This window comes from Crotalus tigris, unplaced genomic scaffold (genome assembly GCF_016545835.1).
Source record: "Crotalus tigris isolate CLP2741 ecotype Arizona unplaced genomic scaffold, ASM1654583v1 scf7180000021037.190999, whole genome shotgun sequence".
NCBI classification, from domain to species: domain Eukaryota; kingdom Metazoa; phylum Chordata; class Lepidosauria; order Squamata; family Viperidae; genus Crotalus; species Crotalus tigris.
Window position 1 is genome coordinate 128,496 of NW_024098320.1, and position 24,760 is coordinate 153,255.

Here is a 24,760-nt window from a genome sequence, read left to right on the forward strand (position 1 = left end):
GCATCAATTTACCTTGAGTAGATCAGATTCTTATGTATGGGTTACATGGAGTAAACTTGCAGTGTTTTTGAACTCTCTTCTGGCTCCTGACAAACAAATCTGTTTTTTCTGCATTCTCCCTCATTCGTTTTCAGAAGGGAAGAGTGTGCTAATTACAGAAGAATCTTACTTAGGAAGAGCAACTGTTCTAATCTGTCTGCTCTGTGATTGACAGATATTCCTGACTTTCTCGGACTTGCCAGCCCTACAGAATGGAGAGTCTTATTCGTGCTTCTTTGGAGAATATAAGAGCCCAGCTATACTGATGGGTTCAGGCATTATGTGTCCTTCACCAGATCCCAACCATGCCCCAAGTTTGAACACTGGGACAGGTGAGTGACAAGCACAGTGGGATCTACATGTTGGAAATATAACATGTTATATTTATATTATTATATAAGAATAATATAATATTATATTATAATATTATATTATTATATAAGAATAATATAATATAATATTATATAAGAATAATCAAGCCGCTGTGCAAGAATGAAACAGCAAGCAGTTTGCTTGTAATGAAGCCAGCTGGTTCTTAAGTTTGACGGTATGAGATACAGGGCTAGAGTGGACTGCCTTTTTCAGTCTCAAGGCCATATCGTTTCATTCTGCCTTGCTTCGAAACTGGGAAGCTGTGAGACGAATAACTAATGACATTACCAGAATGATTGAGGGTGAAATTGTGGCTTGGTATTTCTGCAACAGGTTGTTCCCTAAGTTCCTAAAAACAGGAGATAAAAAATGTACTTGATGTTTAATTTATGCAGGTAACAGCTTAAAATTTGCCAATGTTCAAAAAGGTCCACAAATACCCATCCAACCATTCTAAGGGTCACATATGAAGCCTAGGCATCCGATAGACTTCCCCCACTGATCTAGGAGAAGATAAGAGGCCCACTGTAGATTTTCTATAGCCTGATTCATCTTCAAGCTTAGGTAAGTGGTGGCCTGCAAGTAGGTTACATTCAAAGAGAGAGGGAGAGAGGGAGAGGGAGAGAGGGAGAGGGAGAGAGAGAGAGAATGGAGAATGGAGATCCTCCCCCCCACCACATATTTTGTTTTTATGTCCCACCTAATAACAGGCAGTCCTCAACATATGATTGCAATGGACCCTGCCCATTTCGATCATAAATCATAACAGTAGTAAAACTAGTCAGTCATGTGACCAACCTGATTTAGTAAGCTTTTTTGAGGCAGTCATTAAGTGGACACTGCAGTTGTGAAGCAAAAATGCATGGTTCACTAGAGGTGTAGTGTTGCCAAAAGCCGGAAGTGTCAGTTTTCAGTAAAATAGTTGTAAAACCCTGTGATGTGACCACGGGATGCTGCAAACAGACATAAATGTGGCCATGTTGCTGGGTGCCTAAAGTTTGGTCATAAGTAGCCCCAAGCCAGGTCCGTTGTAAATGGTTGCTAGGCAACCGGTCGTGAGTCAAGGATTACAGTACCTGTAATCTTTCCTGTTTATGTCTAAAGCATAGACAGAAGAAACAAAAAATATTAATGTGTAAGTCTCTAAGACTGGAAATACAAAAATTCCAGCTGCAGTTGCTGTTTGCTGTGGGATCATGTTTGAAGCCTGCCTGATTTCCATTTTCAGACCACATCACCATTCAGCTGGAGGTGCGCTTCCACGACATCTTCATTGCCTCAACAACTTTCTCCTTTTATGACTGTTCTGCGGTGGCTTCCCTGAGGAGATCTGCACCGTATGTCCATGAAGAGACCTTTCCTTTCCCCAGATGCCTTTTTTCCACAATTTGCATTCTCACTTTGATTTGTTGGGTCTACTCAACAGCTGTCCTGTTCTTGTTCTTAGGTGCCAGGGATGTGTGAGCAGCCATTGGGGCTGCAATTGGTGCGTCCATCAACACCTCTGCACACACAAAACTGTCTGTGAAGATGGGTCCATCATCTACAATAAGAAGGTAGGTTTTTCGGAGGTGTTTTAAATCACAAAACTGTGTCTCACTTATTTTGGCCCCATCACGTGGGGGATTTCACAAAGCAATTGCGTTGGGTAGAATTAGCGGTAACAGGAAACCAGGCCACCAAAGAACATGATGGCTGGACACCATCAAAGCAGTGCACAATCGGAAGACATGGAGAGACCTGGCCCATAGAATCGCCAAAAATCAGACATGTCTGAATGGATAACATCATCATCAACAACATCAGTCTTCTAGGAGAACGATGACAGTGAGGGATTCGTGAATACATGTGCGTGAGCATGTGTACATATTTAATGTGAAGCCCTAGATCAGGGGTAGGCAACCTTGGCTCTTTTATGACTCAGGAATTCTGGGAGTTGAAGTCCGCGAGTCATAAAAGAGCCAAGGTTGCATACCCCTGCCCTAGATCCAAATTGCAATAAAAACACTGGGAATGAAAAGATAGCTTGTTCCTAGCCTATAACAATCTTAGCTCAGGTGGACCATCGGTCTGGTTCAGAATATGAGACCTTCACAGAGACTTGAATACTTCTGGGCACTTTTCAAGTAAACCTGAGAACCAGTGGGTTGTTACTTATGTATAATCCATCTTTTTAGAATTGCTTTCTGAAGTCAGAAATACATTAATTTTCGTGCCTGGATATCGCTGACCACCACTACCGCTCCCAACTGCACAAGAATTGTTCACGTGTTTTAAAAAATGGTATTACATAATACACTAGTTACACTAAAATGCATTTCAGGCTTTGGTATTACAGAAGCCTACCTATTATCTTAGCGCATCCTGTGGCTCACACTATCACATCACATCCTAACGTGGTTTATTCGTTTGGTGACGGCATTCAACATGAACACAGCAACAGTATAACTAAGCTGGTTTTGTGATTTAGCATGTTGTATGAACTCAACCACAGAGTGTGGCCTCCTTCTGATCCTGTTTTTTTTTCTTCTTCCCAGCACTGACTAGTTGTTTCTTCTCTGTTCCCTTTTGCTTCTCCAGACTCAAATACTGGACTCCAGCCCATTCCCTTCCTCAGCCACTCCAAATACAACACAGTCATCTTTGCCAATTTTGGCCACTGAACCCCCTACACACTCAGAAACACCAGGGACCACTTCCAGGCCTGTTCCCACCACCGTTCCCATGATCTACACCACCCTGCCAGCCACTTCTAGCCTGACTACTTTGAAGCCTGAAACCCTTACTTTCACAGAGGCACCTCCATCAACCGCAAGTACTGTTACTTTGCTGGAGACAACCTGGGATTCTCTGACATTGCCTCCCACTGAAGTGCCCACTACTGCGACTGTTGGTCCTACCTCAGAACATCTCTCCAGCAGCCAGATGGAGATACTTTCTTCCACAGTGTATCCTACCTCAGAACCAGCTACGGATCCAGAAGATGGCTCTACGGATTCTTCTGCTGCCATGTATAGCACATATAGCACACCCCAGCCTGTTCTGGAGGGAAAGACTCCTTTCCTTGAAGCTGAAGGTTCCTTCGCCCCATCTGCTGCCCCTACGTCTTCTCCCCTAAGTCCTCTCACCCCTAACCAGACTGGAAGCCCTTCCACATCTACTAGTGTACCACCAGTTGACTTGGAGACTGAGCCTCCCATTTTGGAGTTGCCCTATCCGACAGACCTTCCAAAATGGCTTCCTCCTGAAGACATCACAGAATCCCAGGAGAGTGAGGAATGGATGGTTTCGCTACCACCGGAAAACGACACCTCCTCTTTCTCTGCGTCCATCCTTCTCTCGGGTGATGGAGACTCCTCTGAGAGTGACATCTCTGATTTTCCTCGAATTCTGAACCCAGCACTAGATTATCAATATGATGCACCTGGATTTCTGGATTTGGTAAGGCCTCATACTTCACTTCAGAACACTACAGATGTTGTTGTGTGTCATTGATGGTTGGTAGGCTGGTTTACTCTGCATACACGCACAGGCATATATGTGTACAAGTAGTCCTCAACTTACAGCCATTTGTTTAGTGACCGTTCGAAGTCACAAATGAAAAAAGTGACTTATGACCGTTTTTCACACTTACCAATCATTGCAGCATCCCCATGGTCATATGGTCAAAATTCAGATGCTTGGCAACTGGTTGTGTCAAGCGCCGGGGAAATCAGGAGATTCGGGCAGTTCATATGAGTGTAAAGATTTATTGCAAACTTAAGTAGTTTAATCTTGGTGCAGTTACTTCAATTTTTCTGCAAGATACGTCTGAGGGAAAAGAGAAACCCTAAGCCAGGGGTAGGCAACCTTGGCTCTTTTATGACTCGTGGACTTCAACTCCCAGAATTGATGAGCCAGCATGGCTCAGCTTGGAAACCTCTCCCTTTCCCCTCAGCATGGCTGGCTCAGGAATTCTGGGAGTTGAAGTCCACGAGTCATAAAGGAACCAAGGTTGCCTACCCCTGCCCTAAACCATGAAGTTGTTTTCAACTCCTAGCAACCATATAGATTAGTGATGGCAAAACTTTTAGAGACTGTGCCCAAACCGCAACCTCAAACCCACTTATTTATCGCAAAGTGCCAGGGCCGCATCAGCATTGTTGTGCCCTTGGGGGGCATGGGGGCGTGGCCCGCTGGGTGGGCATGGCCCGCTGGATGGGCATGGCTGCGGTTGTCACGGCAGACTGGGTGGGCATGGCTGGGGTAGGCATGGCCACCTCGATGTTGCTCATGGAGGGGACGCCTGCGGGGGGCTGGGTAGGGTTGGGGGTGATCCAGGGGGTCTCTGGCGGGTGGGGCAGTGAGCAGGAGGCCCAGCATAGATGGGGGAGAAGGCACGCAATCCTAGTTGGGACTGGGGGGCCATGGTGCTGATGGGGATCCGGCTTTCCCTGCTCGGGGTGGCCTTTGGCTTGCTGGATGTGGGCGTGCTCTACCACCTCTACTCGATCTTGCTATCTGGCCTCTTCGCCTCCTTTGTGCCTGGTGGGGCTGCCATTCTGGGCAGCGGCAGCAGCCTAATGGACCTGCGCAAGCTGCTGGCAGCGGTGGCGTGCGTGCCTACAGAGAGGGCTCTGAGTGCCACCTCTGGCACGTGTGCAATAGGTTCGCCACCACTGATATAGATTTTCTTCATGATGATCTGTCCCCAGCTGCTTCTTTCCAGTCTTCCATTGGTGCATTCATCACTGTAGCTGAGTCGGTCCATCTGGCTACTGGCCGTCCTCTTCTCCTTTTTCCCTCCATCTTACTCTGCATTGGAGCCTTTTCCCAGAGGCCTGAGTCTTTGCATAATTTCTCTGAAGTAGGATATTTTTATTCTGGTCACTTGCGCCTTGAATGAGAACTTTGGGTTGATTTATTTGATGTCCCCCTGGTTTGTTTTCTTGGCTGTCCGTGGCATTCTCAGGAGTCTTCTCTAATACCAAATTCAAAGATGTCAATACTCTTCCTGTCCTGTTCTTCAAAGTCCAACTTTCACTTCCACCAAATGTCACAGGGAACACCACACGCAATCCTGACATTTATAAGAATACAGAAATACAGTGTTTTATAGCCAAGTGTGTTTTTAATACTCTGCTTCATATGAATCTTTGCCAAATGTATTTAAAACCATTTTTGTCAGATTAATGAGGCCAAATTATAAAACAGGATTCATCTTGATTTTTTTTTTCTCCCACAACTTGGAGAGGCACGTAGGAGGAGTCCTTGTCTTTAGGAGCAAAGTTAGTCATCTGTCAATCGTGTGTCTCCTCCAGAACTTAGTAACTAGACTAGCTGACTGTAAGGCCGATAAACCCCCAGATGTTAGGTGGGCAAAGCAGGGGGGAAACCCCCCACCACCTGTTTGTAAAATTGGATTGTAATTGAAACTTTTAGATAGGAGAGCTTTTCTGGAGAACCTCCTGCCTGTGGTTCCAAGCTGCCGAGCCTTGATGGCGAGAGACTCTTCTTCAGATGCCTTGCGCAAGTTGCGAATTGACAAGAAAAAGATATTTTCACCCAGACATTTGATCTGTTCTTGGGCCTGTTTCTGCTTTCTCTGTTTTTACTGGTAGTCCTTGGCTGAACAACAATTCATTTAGTGACCATTTGAAGTTACAATGCCACTGAAAAAAGTGACTTATGACCATTTTTCACGCTTAACGACTGTTGTGGCATCCCCACGGTCACATGATCAAAATTCAGAGGCTGGGCCACTGGCTCATATTTATGACCATTGTAGTGTCCTGGGGTCACATGATCCCTTTTTGCCACCTTCTGACAAGCAAAGTCAATGGGGAAGCCAGATTCACTTAACAATCGGGTTACTAATGTCATGGTTCCGACAGATGAAACTCTTCAAAGAACTTTGAGGCACTTTGAGGCATTGTTTACCTTAAAGAATCTTTATTCGAGCAGCATATCATCGGCACATACATAAGCTAAGCCAAAATCTGGATTCCCCTCCCCTGAGCACATAGTATCAAAGCACAATTCCCTCCTCTAATTAGCAGTCATAAATCGCATTCTCCAATTAGTTTGAAATGCAGGCTTTTCCTCCTTTACTCCAACCTGCCATTTCTTATCATCTCTTATTTCAAAAGCCCTGAGTTCACCCACTATTACAATACTGTTATGTCTAACTAACTCCCATCACATTCCTCCTCCTCCCCCAGTATCATCCAATTCTAAGAGTAAAGCATAAGAAAGGAAAAGGCTGCATCTCCATATGTTGTCAAAGCAAGAACATCCAATGTTAGCAGTGTTGACAACTAACTTGACAACTGCAGTGATTCACTTAACACCTGTGGCAAGAAAGTGGGGCAAAACTCACTTAACAAACGTCTCAGTTAGCAATAGAAATAATGGACTCAATTGTGACTACCTGTATAAGACAACCTGGTTTAAGTATTTTGTGTATGTTCTGTTCTGTTAATTACAGCAAGCTGCGCAGAATCCTTTTTTACTCCCTTCAGTGTGTTTGTGTGCTTTCAGATGGAGGAGTACAGTTGGGGGCCCGAAGCCTGTCCGTGTGTGAGAGGCATCCAGGGGTCCTCTCTGATGCCGGTCAACGTGCAGAGAAAGATCACCCTGATTGGACAAAACTTCCATCTCTATCAGGCAAGACTGTAACAGTGGGTCAGGTGGGTGGGAGGATGTGGTGACTCTGTGCTATCGAGAGGACATACATCTAGCGGTGTGCTGGAACCAGCTTGCACTGGCTTGTGAAAGCCGATTAATAAATTTTCTGGAATTTTGCCAGCTAATTGGGAGCAGTGCTGAGCCACTAGCCTAGCATTTTGCTAGTCTGGGACAGTAATAAAGCTTTGATTGATTGCCTAGCTTAGCATGCCAATCAGCTGCTCTGCGCTGATTGAAATGCAACCGGCAGAGACAATTCTTAAATGTTCACAAGGACACCCCTGTTTACGCCTTTTGTATGGGTTTGTGGGTTTCATTGTTAGTGGCTGTGAAAGGAAAGATGAAGGGTGAAGTATATTCCTGCTCTCTTGCCTTCAGAAGCAAGTGCTATATAGAGAGTCTTCACTCACCAACCACTTGTTCAGCAACTGTTGGAAACTGTGACAGTGCTGAACGAGTGACAACTTACAATTAGACCTTGAAGTCTCTCCATTCCCGATCGTGATCATAATCTGGATGCTTGGCAACCTGTTCAGGCAACAGTTGCAACATCCTAGGACAGTCCAAGTGCCCAAACTGCAATGCAAAACCCACTTATGCATTGTCGGGTGCCAGGTGGGTGTGTCCCATTGGGTGGGCGTGGCTGTGGTGGTAACGGCAGACGGTGGGACTAAAAAGTTCAATCAATCAATTCCAACTTTGCAAGATCTTTTTTTTCCGCGAAAAGTTGAAATTGACTGAACCTTTTTTTTTTTTTTTTGCACACGGCAGCGGAGGCCTAAAGCGAAAAGGTTTTATAAAACCCAGCTGAAGGCCTAGGTCTGGGCGACGGCACACATGCCCACAGAAAGGGCTCTGAGTGCCACCTCTGGCACCCGTGCCATAGGTTCGCCACCACTGTCCTAGGATCACAGTTTGCCACCTTCCCTGCTGGCTTCCCACAAGCAAAGTCAGCAGAGAAGCCGGCAGTGACAGTTGTGAGTCGCTCACATAAATCTCTCCCACACCTGGCAGCAGCCACCCCCAGGCCCGAAATCTCCTGTGTGTGGAATCATGTACAAAAGAAATGTTATCTTTGTGAGACACATTGCCAAAAATGCGCTTATGTTGGGGAAAATGGCATAGATAAAGCAGTTAAGAATGAAAATGCCCATGCAAAAGGAAACGTACAAACATTACCAAATTTGCAAAGTGATTTGGGAATGGGATGGAACAAACCTGGGTTTGAAATAGTCTAAATCAGTGGTTCTCAACCTGTGGGTCGGGACCCCATTTGGGGTAGAACGACCATTTCATGTGGGTCGCCAAACAACGCAGTCTGCCATTTGAATAGAGTCTAATTCTATTGGCTTTCAAAAGCCAATAGGAATTGTCCAGGCTGTCTCTGCCCTGCTGAGCCCGCCCAAAGTCCCATTCTGCAAATGGTGCTGCACCAGTTGAGTAGTCCTCGACTTATGACCGGTTGAGTAGTCCTCGACTTATGACCGGTTGGGGGTCGCGGCATTAAAAAGGTTGAGAACCACTGGTCTAAATGTTGTAGACAGTGAAGACTGATGCATTTGCCCAAGGCCAGCTCAGAAGAATTACATGAAAGGTTTGGAGAGAAGTGCAGGAATCTCATTCATAAGAATCAATTCTACTTTTCTTTCCCTTCAAGGATCAGCTTTGGGACTATGAATGTGCCTTGGTTCTGGAGGGGAAGACTTTGTCCATGGAGGCTTACATTGAACAAGATGAAAATGACCCCTCCATTTGCTACATCACGTGCCAATTACATCAGGTAAGGGCTTCATGGGAGCAGAGCCAGGGTTCCCCTAGCTCAGGGGTTCCCAACCCCCCCCCGGTCCGTGGCCCACTACCGGGCCACGGCATGCCAGCAACTGGTCCACACAAACAAGCAGGATGTAGGCAGCATACAAACCACACAGTTTCTGCTCAATGGAAAAACCTCTCTCCACGGAACCGGTCCCTGGTGCCCAAAAGATTGGGGACCTCTGCCCTAGCTTTGGTCTCAACATTTATTTATTGCTTTATACACCGCCTTTCTTATTTTTATAAATAACTCAAGGCAGTGAACTTATCTAATACAGATAGCCCTCGACATAATAACCATTTGTTTGAACTTAACAGCAGTGGAAAAATATGACATGACCTTTTTTCACACTTACGACCATTGTAGTCTCCCCATGGTCACGTGATCAAAATTCGGATGCTTGGCAACTGGCATGTATTTATGACGGTTGCCGTGTCCCAGAGTCATTTGATCACTTTTTGTGACCTTCTGAGAAGCAAAGTCAATGGGGAAACTAGATTCATTGAGCAACCATGTTAACTGACTTAACAACTGCAGCGTTTCATTGAACAACGGTAGCAAAAAAAGTTGTAAAATGGGGCAAAATTCACTTAACAACCATCTTACCTAACAACAGAAATTGTGGTCTCAATTGAGGTTGTAAGTCAAGGAGTATCTGTACTCTGTCTGCCTCTTATTTTCCCCCCAACAACAACCCCGTGAGCTGAGTTGGGTTGAGAGAGACTGGCCCAGCTGGCTTTGTGCCTAAGGCAGGATTAGAACTCACAGCCTCTTGCTTTCTAGCCTGGTGCCTCAACTATTACCCCAAACTGGCTCTCATACATATCCATGCATCTCATTTGATATTTTTAAAAGACCACCCACGTGTTGAGTGATTTTCGGTGGCTGCCAAAGTGTAAGTCAAAGTAGGCTGGGTATAAAGTTTGTAAATCTGTCATCTGAAATACGTTACTCCCCCTCTTCAGTATCTAACAGCCAAGATACAAAGGGAACTAGAATCGGGGAGAAACAGAAAAGCCAGTAAATGCTTGGTGACTAGCTGGAATATTCAGTGATGAAAAAAATCAGGAGAAGGAAGGAAACAAACAGAACAGAACAGAATAGAATAGAATAGAATAGAGCTGAAAGAGACCTTGGAGGTCTTCTAGTCCAGCCCCCTGTTGAAGCAGGAGAACCTATACCATTTCAGACAGGTGAATGTTTAGTCTCTTCTTAAAAATCTCCAGTGATGGGGCGCCCACGATTTCTGGGGGTAAGCTGTTCCACTGGTTAATTGTCCTCACTGTCAGGAAGTTTCTCCTTAATTCCAGGTTGCTTCTCTCTTTGGTCAGTTTCCAACCATTGTTTCTCGTCCTTCCCTCTGGTGAACAATGTGACCCCTTATTCTTTGTGGCAGCCCCTCAGATACCGGAACACTACTATCATGTCTTCCCGGTTTCTTCTTATTTTTAGACTAGCCAAACCCAAGTCCCGTAGCTGGTCTCAGCTATACTGATGCCTTGATTGAGCCAAAATCAAGTCCTGGTCATATCCATATCTCTGGCAAAAATAGGGAAGTTGTGTGCCATTTTTTTGCCAAGATACAATTTTGACTTTCTAATTTAGCCTACCGCTCTGGGATTTCTCACTGCTCTTAGACACTAAAAGTAGGTTTATTAACTTTCTGAGATTACGCAAACTCATTTAATTGTAGCTAAAAAGAGTAATCCTTCACACTACTCCAGATGTTCCTGTCATCAGCTGAAATAATTGGGAAAAAAGTAAAAAGATGAGTGTTAAAACGATCTAAATCAGTTTGTAAAAAGAACATTCAAACCATCTGGAAAGCCGTTAACAAAAGAAAAGAATCTTGTACCGTTTGATTTTTATTTCTAAAATCTGAACTGCAAAAAGCAAGAATCTAGAAAGCCAACCCATTTCCCCAAGGTAGAATTCCATTATTCCTTCCTATTATTATTGATGATCTCATTGATAATGCTAAGAGGAAAATCCAAGGAATACAAACACTTTTCAGAGAAAAAAAAAACAAAACCTAAACTCATAGTATCAGTTCAGTGAGTATATTCAAGAGGCACACAACAGTCTGATGATTAGGAGGAAGAAATGGCGAAACAAAACAGGGCACTGCTGCAGCAAAGTGAGAGGAAGAGTCCCTAAGAGCCCAGGTAGCTGTACTGCATGTTACAAAGTGCAGTGATACATTTGTAGAAGTTTATACAAATCCCCAAACACTTGTAATTGCATAATATATGTGCTCTACACGGGGGCTGTTCTGAAGAGCACTCTGAAGCTTCAGCTGTTCCAGAATGCAGCAGTGTGAATAGACATAGTCATGTTTTGATGTGCCCACGTAACACCTCTGCTTCATGAGCTGCTGCACTAGTTGCCTGTTTCCTTCCAGGTATGAGTCAAGGTGCTGGTTGCTACCCACAAAGCTCTACATAGTATAGGGCCTAGTTACTTGAAGGACCACCTGTCTCCCATAGTATTTTCCCTGCCCATCCCATCTTGCAGGATTGTCATTCCTTAATTCCTTCAATTAAACCACGTTGGCTACTGAGACCCCAGACTGGTGCCTCCTCCGTAGTTGTGCTTGCTGTTGTTTAGAAGAGCCATCGAGACCTTACTCTTCACCCAGGCCTTGTAGCAGGGGTCCTCAAACTTGGCCACTTTAAGACTTGTGGACTTCAAATCATGGCTGGCTGGGGAATTCTGGGAGTTGAAGTCCACAAGTCTTAAAGTGACCAAGTTTGAGGACCCCTGGTATAAAGGAACAGAGAGAAGGCTGGGGAATTCTGGGAGTTGAAGTCCACAAGTCTTAAAGTGGCCACAATTGAGGACTCCTGCATTGTAGGGAGTGAGAGGGAGACCCCTCGCTTCATTCCATCCAGCCCCTCGTACTAGTAATCTTTTATCAGGTTTGTTATGGTTTCATTTTCCCTGTGTACAAAAATTATGTAACATATGAAGGGGAAAGTGAAAAAAATATAATATAACTTTGAAGGCAATCTTTAGATCCAATATTGTTTTTCCTCCCCCCCCCCTTAAAAATACCAATAGCATAGAGGTAGTCCTCAGCTTATAGCTATTTGTTTAGCATCTATTTAAATTACAACAGCGCTGGGGGAAAAAATTACTTACAACCAGTCCTTGCCCTTAACAACTGTTGCAGCACCCTGATGGTCAGGTGATCAAAATTCAGGTGCCTGGCAACCGGCTTGTATTCACAAGAGTTGTAGTATCCTGAGGTCATGTGGTAGCCCAGGGGTAGGCAACCTTGGCTCTTTTATGACTTGTGGACTTCAACTCCCAGAATTCCTGAGCCAGCATGGCTCAGCTTGGAAACCTCTCCCTTTCCCGTCAGCATGGCTGGCTCAGGAATTCTGGGAGTTGAGGTCCACGAGTCATAAAAGAGCCAAGGTTGCCTAGCCCTGTGGTAGCCTTTTGCGGCCTTCCCAGCTGGCTTCCAAGCAAAGCCAATAGGGGAAGCCGGATTTGCTTAACAAGCACATGAATCACTTAACGGTGGCAAAAAAAAGGTTGTGAGACCAGGCCCAACACACCTAACAACCGCTTTGCTTAGCAACAGAAATTCTGGTCCCAATTGTGATCATAAATTGAGGACTACCTGTAATCTTACGTGTTTTGCAAGACTAATACTTGGGTGTCTCTTTTTCAGTACAGCTACTCGGCTCCCCAATTAGAATTCAGTGTGGTCATTTTCGTCCAGCGGAAACGGCATCTCCGTGTGGACAGCATTGAAGATCTCCATGGTAACAGGGAAAGGGCACAGGGCTATCCTCGTGGCTTAATAAAAACAACATTGGGAGTGGCTATAGACAAAATAGCCTTTGTTTTGTGAAATCAGAGAGTTGTGATGGTTTCTAGTCATATCTTGATTTGCCTTGATGGAGCTCGCTTGCAAGGGACTGAGTTGTGTTCTGAAATGAACTAGGAGCCAGTGGGGCTGTTGAAGAAGGGATTTTAGTAGGCAAAACCTAGTGCCTATCAAGACTGGGTGGGAAGGAAGGAAGGAAGGAAGGAAGGAAGGAAGGAAGGAAGGAAGGAAGGAAGGAAGGAAGGAAGGAAGGAAGGAAGGAAGGAAGGCAGGCATAGGGAAGGAAAGCAGGCATAGGAAGGGAGGAAGGAAGGAAGGAAAGGAAGGAAGGCATAGGGAGGAAGAGAGGAAGGATGGAAAGGAAGGAAGGAAGGCATAGGAAAGGAAAGCAGGCATAGGGAGGGAGGGAGGAAGGAAGGAAGGAAGAAGGAAGGGAAGGCATAGGGAAGGGAGGGAGGGAGGAAGGAAATTGCTTGCTAAATCCCTTCTGTTTCTTGTATCATTTGGTTTCTGTATCCAAAGAATTGCTGTATGGACCCTACTAATGCCCATCTCAATGTGTCTCTTTCTCTTCAGTGACTTTATACAACTGCTCGGTGGGACACTTAGATTGCAGCCGCTGCCAAACCGCTGATGCCAAGTACAGCTGTGTCTGGTGTGGAGGAGAGCAGCCTAGCTGCCTATTTCAAGACTCCTGCAAAGAAGAAGTTGCAGACACCTGCCCGGCCCCACTGATTCATGCAGTGAGTAACTGTCCCAGTGTGACGGAAGCCAGATTCTTGGTGAAAAAATCCACGGAATGTAGGGTGCTTGTAAGAATGCTGGTGAAGATAATGGCTAGTTCTGATATAGCAGCTGAAGAGCTTCTCGTCCTAGGAAGCATCAGCTTCCTTTGGAGAAGGAATAGTAGAGGTTTCCATTTGTTTCCAGCAGGCTACGTTGATTCTGCACCTCACTAAAGTTCTGAAACTCCTCAATGATAGAAAGATCTGGGACTTTTCTATTGTTTATGCACAACACAGAGCAGCTTGTAATAGTTGTAAGTGTATTAAAGCATAAAATAACGTATAAAATGCTAGTAGAATTTGAAGACAGGAAGTTAAGAGATGTGCCTCTTCATTCAGCTGGAGCAACAGGCTCTTAAGGGTGTGCAGGTGGAAAGAAAAAGAAAAAAACCTGATTCTGTCTCCAGCTTCCTGCTAAAGAGAGAAAGCAAAGGCACGTTGGCTTTTGATCTGCCGTGTGCTCAATCTCACATACAGATTGCAGGCAGGAAGCGTGTCCTTTTGGAGCAATTGCATTTGGCTACACAGTTAGACCATTAAGATCAAATGAAGCTGTAAGTCTCAATCTGAAGGGTAATATAACAGGATAGTTTTTGTACTCTAAAAATTGAGCCTCGTATATATAATTCATGAGCGTTGCTTTGTTCTGAAAAATACATAAAATGTATATAGGAAGGGACTGAGTCTTATTTACACGAGCTATCTTGATAAGTATCTGTAAGACCACGGAATCAGAGAATAATGTTCATAGCTCCCCCTTCATGTTCACAAGCTTTTCCACAGACTTGACCTTGACAAGAGAAATCAATATTACACTGAAATTTAAAGAACGGCTTCACTGAGGAAGTGGTTTTTAAAGAAGATGGAAGAGAGATGAGATGATAATGAACAGAGGGCAAGTAGGAGAGAATTATCCCAGAAAACAACATATACAGAAAAGAAGAAAAATAGATTTAAAAGAGAAACATGTAATAGCAGTGAAAACAAACAGGGGGACATGGAAAGATGAAAAAAGGTGATAAAGCAAAGGCAGAAAATCAGAAAACGTTAAGCAGACATGTTTAAAGGCCTTGATAAGATCAGAAGAAAATCAACAGTGAACAAAACCCAAAACAACAGAGATTTTTATAGTGCCTTAAAAGGTAAACAGATTAATATGTATGTAGGTTGCTTTCTGTTTAAACATTTCAGAGATAGGCATAAAAAGGATTAAGACACAACTGATAAATTTACAAAAACATAAAAAACAATAAATAACTCACATGCATTATAAAGGGATGGGGCCAGGAACAAAACTAATCCTTAAAACATATAAGGATGAATAGAGAAATTTCATTACAAGTTCTCACAACAGATTCTCCTGAAGAGAGAATTACAATAGGTCTGTGCCACTATAAAGAAGACTGACTTGTGAATTACTACAAGATGACAGTCCACAAGTCATGGTGTAGGCAGAAAGACCTTCTCAGACACAAGGAATCCATGGTGACAACATGGATTCCACTCCCTTCATCAAAGGAAGCCATGCTGTCTAGACCACAACTTCCAAGCTATCATGTTCACCGTTTCCAACCGTGATAGTCAATGGCAGCAAAAACAAAAAAGAGTTTTATGGCATTTTGAAGTGTTTGTTGTTTTTGCTGCAACTCACTCATATGGTTGCCTCTGGGAACTAGACACACACAAAGTGTGTCCCTTGAATGTCATGCATCAGAATTTGGCAACAATGTGGGGACGGGATACAAGAATAGAAAAATGAATGCTGAGTCTAGCCATCCTTCAGTCCATGAGTTTAAAATTTAGGATGCAGTGACCAGTTTTGCAAGCAAAGTCAGACTCAAGCTACCTATCCCATAATAGCAAGTTCATCTGGTGAAATCTGAATAGCATTCTAATTAATGGACTAGAGGACAAATCTGGAAAGCCCTGCCTTACATCTTGTTTTTCTTTTTCTTTTTATGACCCTGTATTCTCTTAATTCAGGGCAGAGTCAGGGCAACTGGATGAAGCTGAGCATTTACTGGCCATATGCCCTTCCTGACGCCTGTGTGGAGTTCACAGTAGATATTTGTTCTTTGAGCCCTAAGAGAGAAATATCTGCTGCTACCTAGGATTAAACTTGCAACCTTCTGAGTGGGAGGCAAGTGTCTTCACCCCTAGACCACTACCCTATTGGCTTTCCATCTTGTTTATGCCAATATTATGTGTGTCCCATCAGCAAGGAATTATAAAGATTAAAGATCATTATTGGTCTGTTTCTAGTGTGTGGTGCATTAGATAAGCCATCATGCTCACCAATTTAGTGTAGTTTTCAAGTAATCAGATAATATATCTCAGCTGCAAGTTTCTTGGCTGCTACGTATGTTGATTTGGGGTGTTTTTATTGTTCCTCATTGTTTTAAAATGATGTTAGTGTTTTAATTGTAATCTATTTTTTTGAATTGTAAGCCGCCCAGAGTCATTGACTTAGATGGGCGGCTATAGAAATTGAATAAATAAAGTAAAAAGTAAAAAAAAAATATTTCTGTGGTTATCAGGTGTACCCCCTAACTGGTCTGGTTGAAGGTGGAACCAGAATCACCATCACGGGTTCAAACCTTGGGCAGAAGCATCAAGATATTGCAGAGACTGTCACAGTTGCAGGAATCCCCTGTGAAGTTGATGCTCTGGTGTATGAAATCTCCAGCAGGTAAGCGCCTATCCAACGGGCTCACGGCAATAAGAATGCCACTTTTCCATGGCATAGCTATGTAGTGTATATAGTGGGTGAACATTTCTGTCCTTCTCCCTTAAGCAGATGGTGGCCTTTCCATCAGCAGTAGCACTATCTTAACTTCTCACCAGCTTCTTTAGTCCAACTGCTGAGAGTTGAGTAGGGTTGTCATGGGCTACTGGAATTCATGGGATCAGCTTTATTGACAGGAGAAAAACTCTCTGCTAGTGACAGGCTGAAATCTGAAACTCTGGTAGATTAGCATGAAGTTTAAGACATATCTTCACAGAAACCTGCTAGTCCAACCAAACCTAGCAGATGCAAGCAAACCAAAGCTACATCATCTCCAAATAAAAAAAAATACTGGTTGCCCTATTGCAGTGTTTCCCAAACTTGACAATTTTAAGGCATGAGGACTTCAACTCCCAGAATTCCACAGCCAGCAATGCTGGCTGTGGAATTCTGGGAGTTGAAGTCCACATGCCTTAAAATTGTCAAGTTTGGGAAACACTGCCCTATTGGACACTTTTCCCTGATTCATATTTTATAAGGTACTGGGAATTGTAAAGCAATGAAGGTAGGACAGCTACTTGACTCCGTGTTTTCTTTGTCCCAAGTCAATAGGACAAGTTCAAATTTGGTCTTCTGCCATTTAAGCTGTTTTGTCCATGAACTCACTTGTGGGATAATATTCATAAAAGCATGAGGGAAAAAAACTTTGATTGTGGCTGCTATTTGCTCCTGTTGGGACAAAGAAGGAAAGGTTGATCGCTGGGATAGGGAACCCATAGTTCCCCAGCTATTGGTAGATTGTACAGCGATAGATTAAGAATTGAACTCCAGCAACATCTAGATCAGTGTTTTTCTCAACCTTGGCAACTTTAAGATGGATCGACTTCAACTCTCAGGACTCCCCAGCTACCAGAGAGTTGAAGTTGAATCGAAGTCCGCCAGAAATGCCAATCTAAAAGAATAAAGACCGAAATGGCCATCTACCCTGATTCTGGTTATTTTAGTTCTTGAAACTGAAAACTTCAGTTCTGTAACCAAACTCACCTGCAATAACATAGGAGAATGATCTTCAATGGATAGGCCGCTACTTTGCTGACTGTATGTCTCTGACAAAGCTGTGCTTTGAGAGATCCTGTATAATCGAAAACTAGGGAATCGGATGAAGCAAATCACACATTTGAACACAGAAGAGGATTTCTCATATGAAAGGTGGGTGACAAATGCAGTATACTAGATCAAGGCATTGAAAGGTATCCAGAGTCCACTCATCCTTACGCTGTGAATTTGGGTCATCACAAACACGCACGTTCACACAGAATTTCCTGCGTTGCCCAAAAGGTGTATTTGCCAGGCTCTTGGCTCAAGAAAGCGATCCAGGTCACAGACTGTGGAAGAAAGTCATTTGCTCAACAGGATAAGTCTTCAGGTGGGTGACGTCTCCTCCCCCACCAGGCCAAGAGCTAAAAGTGCCCCCCCTCTCATTAACTCAGGTTTAGAGCAGCCCATGTGGTGCACCTTGGTGGGGGATTCTTCTCCATCCTCTCTTCTGCCCTTGTCCTGCAGTATCGTATGCACCACGGGCAGAAGCGGCACAGAGAGATCCGGGCATGTGGTCGTGGAAGTCCCTGGAGGTGGGCAAGGCATCTCTGCTCATGTATTCACCTATCAGGTAAAATAAGTCTACAGCTCAAGGGGAGATTGGACAAGGGGACGGGTGACTTCCAGGAAAAGCAGAAGTCACCCATCCTTAATTGAAGCCCCAAATAATGCATCGGGTATCATTCATGGAGTTAATCCCAGGACATTTGCAAGAGGTCCTTGGTGCTCGGTTGTTTTCTTGCAAATGTTTCATTACCAAACTAGATAATATCATCAGAGCTCACTGATGCTGTGATCTTGCTTGGTAATGAAACTTTTGCTAAAGAACAGCCAAGCTCAGAGAGCACCAAGGACACACACACACACACACACACACACACACAGAGAGAGTTCAACCCTGAACTACAATTATTTTCTTCTATCGATACATTTGCAAGGGTTAGAAAACTCTCACCTAACAGGGACATATCCTATTTATGTGTAGAGTCAGCAGCAGTAACTAGCCTATACTGTATACCACTAGTTATTACAAACGGGACATGGAAAACAATTGCCTATGTGCATAGGTCAGTGATGGCGAACCTTTTAGAGACCGAGTGCCCAAAAACCCCTGGCCCGCCCACCTGCTCCGCCACCTGCCCCTGCTCCACCCCCACTCCGCCCCCTGCTCCGCCCCTGCACTCGCAGGGCCACTCACTGCCTCCATGGCCCGCCGCAGATTACCCAGGTGGCCTTGTAGCGCCATGGCAGCCACACCTTCCACCCGCACCCAGCAGCATCTGCATGTGTCAGGGCGCAAAGGCAGAGTCTTGTCCCTGCTGCCTGGCTGTCATGTTTTTGGCTACGCTGCTCCATGCGGGCTGGAGCAATGGCGCGTGCTCACAGAGGGCTCTGAGTGCCGCCTCTGGCATGCGTGCCATAGGTTTGCCACCACTGGCATAGGTGCTCCCCCCAGTCAGGTTTACCTGTTGGGATGGAACACCTTCACACATCAAACAAAAAAATAGTCTCTTTCATTTGTTGCACTCAGTTTCAGAGGGACAGAAAAATGGGTGAGCCTTATTAGATGGCTGCCCCAAAGGTGCTTTTTCAAAAGGCAACTGGACTTTCTTTGTTTTTGCTTGAAGTCCAGATGCCCCTTGAAAAACCACCTTTGGGACAGCCATGACCGGGATGGCTGAGAATCTCCATGGACTCTCATTAAACGGGTTTCTCTTTGGTTGTAGGTTTTTTTAGGAGTTGCTCACGATTTTTTCTTTGTGTTTTACGATGTTTTATTCTTACTCGTAATCTAGCCAGAGTAGTTGGGAGTTGAGTGGCCTGGAAAAAAGTGACTTACAACCATTTTTCACACTTAACAACCCTTGCAGCATCCCCGTGGCCACGTGATCAAAATGCTGATGACTCATATTTACGACAATTGCAGTGTGTCCTGAGGGTCGCGCAATCCCCGTTTGCGACCTTCTAACAAGCAAAGTCAGTGGGGGAAGCCAGATTCATTTATGAATCGTGTTGCTAACACATGATTAAGTGAATCACAGCTGAAGTGATCCACTTAACAACTGTGGCAAGAAAGATCGTAAAATGGGGCAAAACTCATTTAACAACTGTCTCGCTTAGCAACAGAAATTTTGGGCTCAGGTGTGGTCTCAAGTCAAGGAATGCCTGTATTCCTATTCCGAATTAGTACGTGCAATTTCTTACAATCTGTACAAGCCAGAAACATGTAGCTGTGTGAACCACAACAGGTACATCAACAAGGCAACAATGTGTGCAGGTAGTGCTAAAACACTCTTGTGCTTCTAAATAAGATCTTCTTCTTCTTGTGCCATATCCGTTATCGGACGTTGGCGATCCTGTTTTTATCAGCAGCCACACAAAAAAGTGCTGCTGAGTTTTGTCCAAACCAATCCTTTAGATTTTGAAGCCACGATGTTCTTCTTCTGTCTGGACCTCATTTGCCTTCAATCTTTCCCTGGAGGATTAAATGGAGTATGCTGTATTTTAAGGGTGTCGCATCACATGTCCGAAATATTCTAATTTTTGTTTTTTAATTGTTTTGATGATTTCCCTTGGCTTTCCCAGGTGGCTGATCACCTCATTTCTGATCTTGTCAACCCAGCTTACACGTAACAGTCACCTGTAAATCCACATTTCCAATGCTTCTAGTCTCTTCAGGTGGCCTTCTGTCAGAGACCAGCTCTCTACTCCATAGAGCAGGATAGAAAAAATATAGCATCTGACAAGCCTGATTTTCAGTCTTAGGCTTATGTCATGACTGCAGAAGACCTTTTTCATTTTGAAGAATGCTGTTCGGGCTTTTTCTATCCTTGTCTTTACTTCAACAGTCATGTTCCAGCTTTCATATAAATTAGAACCGAAAATAAGATCTACCAGATATAAAAATCATTTCCTATCAACTGATCCAGTAATGTAGTGATATGGGGATCTTGTAACTCCCATCATCACTGAGAGCAGTTGGTCCTTGACTTACGGATCACAATTGGGACCAGAATTTCTGTTGCTAAGCAAATCGGTCGTTAAGTGAGTTGCACCCAATTTCACAACCTTTTTTTTTTGCTACAGTTGCTAGATGAATCACTGCAATTGTTAAGTGAATCACGCGGTCATTAAGAGAGTCCAGCTTCCCCCAAGGACTTTGCTTCTCAGAAAGCAGCTGGGAAGAAGGTCACGGTGATCATGTGACCCGAGGGCGTTGCAACCGTTGTACATACCTACCAGTTGCCCAAGTGCCCGAATTCTGATCTTGTGAGCGTGGGGATGTTGCAATAGTTGTAGGTGCAACGAACAATTGTAAATCATTTTGTTCAGTGCTGTAACTCCAAACAGTTACTAAACCAATGGTTGTAATTTGAGAAGTACTTACTGCTATGCTGGGTAGGACTGGTACAAATTGGAGTGTTAGATAGTTCAGAGGACCATAAGTTCCCACTTCACCTCTCACCTCTTGATGCTTTCACGTGGAGCCTGGTTCAGTGAACAGGGTCATACATAGTCTTGGCAGCCCGATTGTTTTGTATCGTCCCAGGGGATTTTACTCATCAATCTTTTTCCTAAAGAGCAGTGTGAACTGGGTGAAAAGAATTTGGTTTCCCGAGCAAAAATTGGCTCTGGAGCAACACAGGTCACCCTCAGCAATTTAGAGGACCCTGTTATTCAATGCACTGATGGTTTGAAGAGGACTAGCACCCTCACTCCTCAAGCACCTGCATTTTTTGCCTGGGCATCTTGCCTTTTCTGATACAGCCATTCTTCTCCCGCTCTTCTCTGCAGAATCCAGAGCTGAAATTCATTTCTCCAGTTCGAGGCCCCAAAGCAGGAGGAACCAGCCTCACGCTGACCGGATCCAAGCTACTGACTGGAAATCCTAGAAGAATCAGCATTTGGGTGGGACACTTCGCTTGCTACATGTAAGAAAGTAGGGGCTGGCAGTAGCAACTTTTTCCAGATTTGCTTCTAGTTTGAGGTTGTAAGAACATTGGCTCTGAGATGTGGCTTGTTGGAATCCAGCTATTCCACCCCATGTATACATACAATTATATGGACATGCAGAGATTGATATACTACTGACATGTACATGCACGATCAAAGACAACTTTTGCTATCGGGTTGGAATTCACCTGGGGGGGGGGGCCTGCAGAAATTCCTGCTTTTTATGGTTGGTTGAAGATCCTCATCCACCCTTGTCCCCTTAAATGAAAGACCAGGAGCACTTGAATCTCCAATCTGCCTGCCTTCTGGAAGATTGGAGGGTTTTGATCTCATTTTTGCAAATTAATCCAGTTTCTGAATTTTCAGTTTTCCATTTGTGTATCTTTTCCATTTTCTTTTTAGTTGGTCTAGATCAGGGGTAGGCAACCCAAAACACTCAAAGAGCCACTTGAACCCGTTTCCCACCAAAAACAAAATACCGGGAGCCGCAAAACCCTTTTGATATCTAAAATGAAGATAACACTGCATATATCCTTTTTTATCTTTATTATAGGTGTGTGTGTGTGTGTGTGTGTGTGTGTGTGTGAGAGAGAGAGAGAGAGAGAGAGAGAGAGAGTGTGTGTTTATGTATGTGTGTGTATATACACACACACACGCACATTAAAAATAAAAGTAAAAATATGACTCTTGGGAATATCCATACTATTAAAACAATGATCACCGAGAGAATGCTTTAAGAGAATAAAATTACATACACACACAGGTAAAAAAAGGATATATGAAGTGTTATCTTCATTTTAGATGTCAAAAGGGTCTCTCTCTCTCTGTCTCTCTCCCTCCCTCCCTCTCTGCCCTTGGTCTGCCACTCCTCTTCCCCCACTCTCTTTCTTTCTCTCTCTTTCCTCTCTCTCTCCCCCTCCCTCTCTCTCTCTCTTTCTCTCTCTCTCTTTCTCCCCCCCCCATCTGCTGCTCACCTGGCAAGCTTCAAGTTGTTCTTCAACAATCTCAGGGGTAGGCAACCTCGTCTCTTTTATGACTCATGGACTTCAACTCCCAGAATTCCTGAGTCAGCCTAGCTGGGCTAGCTAGCTCTCTCCTGCCCTTCCTGTTTCCTGCAGAGACGCAGCAAAGGGAGGAGCTCCGCCTAGAAAGCTTTTCAGCTCCTCGGAGAACAATGTGAGTGCACTCTCTTTTACACATACACACACACACACACACACAGAGAGAGAGAGAGAGAGAGAGAGAGAGAGAGAGAGAGAGAGAGAGAGAGAGAGGCAGGGAAGCGCAATTGCCTCTCTCTGTCTCTGTCTCTCTCTGCAAAGGCAGAGGAGGCTGGGAGCCACAGGGGAAGGCTCAAAGAGCCGCATGCGGCTCCGGAGCCGCAGGTTGCCGACCTGTGGTCTAGATATACTATATATTTTGCCAGCAATTTCCCCAATGCATTTTAGTACATTATTTTCATGTATTTTTGCATTTTCTATAGACTTGCTCTTACTTTATGCTTTTTTTAAAGCATCATTTATTTTTTACACATATATTGGTTAAAAGACACAAAATTAGACCTAGTCTTATTCAGATAAGAACTGAATATTTTTCTTCCCATATCTCTATCCTACACTTTTAAGAAGCAGATTTGACAGAGATCCTACTCAGTCCCATTCTTACTGGGTTTATATTCAAAAGTTTTGTTATGATGTGTGTCATATATTTGGGATAGGAGGAATCCATTAGTCAAAACCTATTAAATCTGTTTTAAGTTGTAATCCTATGCATAGTTGGGAATAAATCCTTTGTAATTCCAAGGAAATAATTCTGAATAGATAGGATTAGGAATGCACTATTCATTGTTTCAAACATTAATAAAACAAAATGGTTATCAAATTAAAAACACGAGTTTTGTGGCTTCCCAGTGCCATTAAGACAGGACATGGGAAAGGATGGAGAAAATTTGCTTTATACCAATTATTGTTTATTATGACAGAATGCTTTTCGCATCATTTTCCTTTATAGGTCCCTAAGAACAAAAGTCTAGAATCTAAGCTTTTATCTGTAATAAAAAAAAATATAACTGAAGATTCAGGAACATCTCATGAAAATGTTTTTAATGTTTAATAAAATCAGGGAAAGGAATCAGGGTTTCCCTGGAGGCAGCATATATCCATGGTCTCTTGTAGCTCCTTCTCTTTCATTACACACTGGCTATGCATTTAGATGGGATTCATTTTTATGGCAAGGTAGAATCTAGGAATGTTCTTACAATTTATGGGTTGAGGAAAAAAGGCAAACTGTCTTCTCACCTCCTCCTCTTGGCGGCTCCTGGAAACCTGGAAGATATTTTACAGTAGGCCACAAAATGCCCAGCCTTACCCACAAATACAAATTTATTTATTTATTTTTAAAATTTATATGCCGCCCAATCCCTAGGGACTCATGGCGGCGTACAAAATTAAAACAATAAATATAACAATAAAACATCAACCCCAGGCCTGCCGAACAGGAGAGTTTTAATGGCTTTCTTAAAGGCCAGCAAGGTGGGAGCAGTTCGAATCTTGGGGGGAAGTTGATTCCACCAGGTCGGAGCCACCACAGAAAAGGCCCTTCCCCGAGGGCCCACCAGCCGACATTGTCTGGCCGACGGGACCTGAAGGAGGCCCAATCTGTGGGACCTCCGGGGTCTCTGGGAACTATGCGGCAGTATGCGGTCCTGTAAGTAACCTGGTCCTAAGCCATGAAGGGCTTTAAAGGTGATAACCAACACCTTGAATTGCGTCCGGAGACCCACAGGAAGCCAGTGCAGCTCGCGGAGGATAGGTGACACGTGGGTATACCTTGGTGCACCCACAATCACTCTCGCGGCTTTTAATGGCTTTTAAATTGTCTTTTTCAGTGAAGTTTCATTGTTTTACGCTGTTGCTAAACTGTAATATTTTCTAGAGTAAGTTTATATGTTTCTCTTGCTTTCCTTTTCCTCTAAAGTCATTCTGAGATGCAGGAGCATGAGTTGCTGTGCCAGACAAGCGCCAGTAATGTGTCTACAGAGTTTTCCGTCACAGTCAAATACGGTGATCAAGAACGGAGGTTGGAGCATTCCTTCTTCAAATACACCCTTGATCCCAATATCACCTATGCAGAACCAGCCAAGAGTTTCCAGAGGTAACAACAAATAGGACAGATCTGAGATGAGGCTTTGTGGTTGGAAATCCTATCCCTTCTGCTCATGGTTGACTAGGATTGATAATTTTAGGAGTCCAGTGGTGTCTAAAGAGGGGCAAATCCCTATTCTATCTTATGCTGGGGTATTTTAACATTTAAGGATTAAATAACCTGCAGGTTTCTGTCATGCTATCTATTGATGTTTCAGCACCTGCGGTGTGGAGATCACTGGCGCATCCTGAAAACTACGCTAGTGGTTCCTGGTATAGAGGCCAACATAAAATAATAATTAAAACTAAAGCAAAATCTCAGAAGAC

General features: G+C 44.0%; 1 protein-coding gene across 7 annotated transcripts in view; it reads left to right on the forward strand.

Moving 5' to 3' along the window:
* Nucleotides 1-24,760, forward strand: part of PLXNB1 (plexin B1) — a 180,345-nt gene that overhangs the window by 119,600 nt on the left and 35,985 nt on the right. For all 7 annotated transcript variants that reach the window (XM_039369307.1, XM_039369310.1, XM_039369311.1 and 4 more), the window contains 12 exons: nucleotides 215-371; nucleotides 1,640-1,748; nucleotides 1,859-1,967; nucleotides 2,992-3,852; nucleotides 6,931-7,056; nucleotides 8,735-8,857; nucleotides 12,570-12,663; nucleotides 13,305-13,471; nucleotides 16,051-16,202; nucleotides 17,802-17,907; nucleotides 21,132-21,268; nucleotides 24,267-24,443. In XM_039369307.1, the coding sequence (XP_039225241.1) occupies nucleotides 215-371; nucleotides 1,640-1,748; nucleotides 1,859-1,967; nucleotides 2,992-3,852; nucleotides 6,931-7,056; nucleotides 8,735-8,857; nucleotides 12,570-12,663; nucleotides 13,305-13,471; nucleotides 16,051-16,202; nucleotides 17,802-17,907; nucleotides 21,132-21,268; nucleotides 24,267-24,443 (2,318 nt within the window). The remainder of the gene's footprint in view (nucleotides 1-214; nucleotides 372-1,639; nucleotides 1,749-1,858; nucleotides 1,968-2,991; nucleotides 3,853-6,930; nucleotides 7,057-8,734; nucleotides 8,858-12,569; nucleotides 12,664-13,304; nucleotides 13,472-16,050; nucleotides 16,203-17,801; nucleotides 17,908-21,131; nucleotides 21,269-24,266; nucleotides 24,444-24,760) is intronic.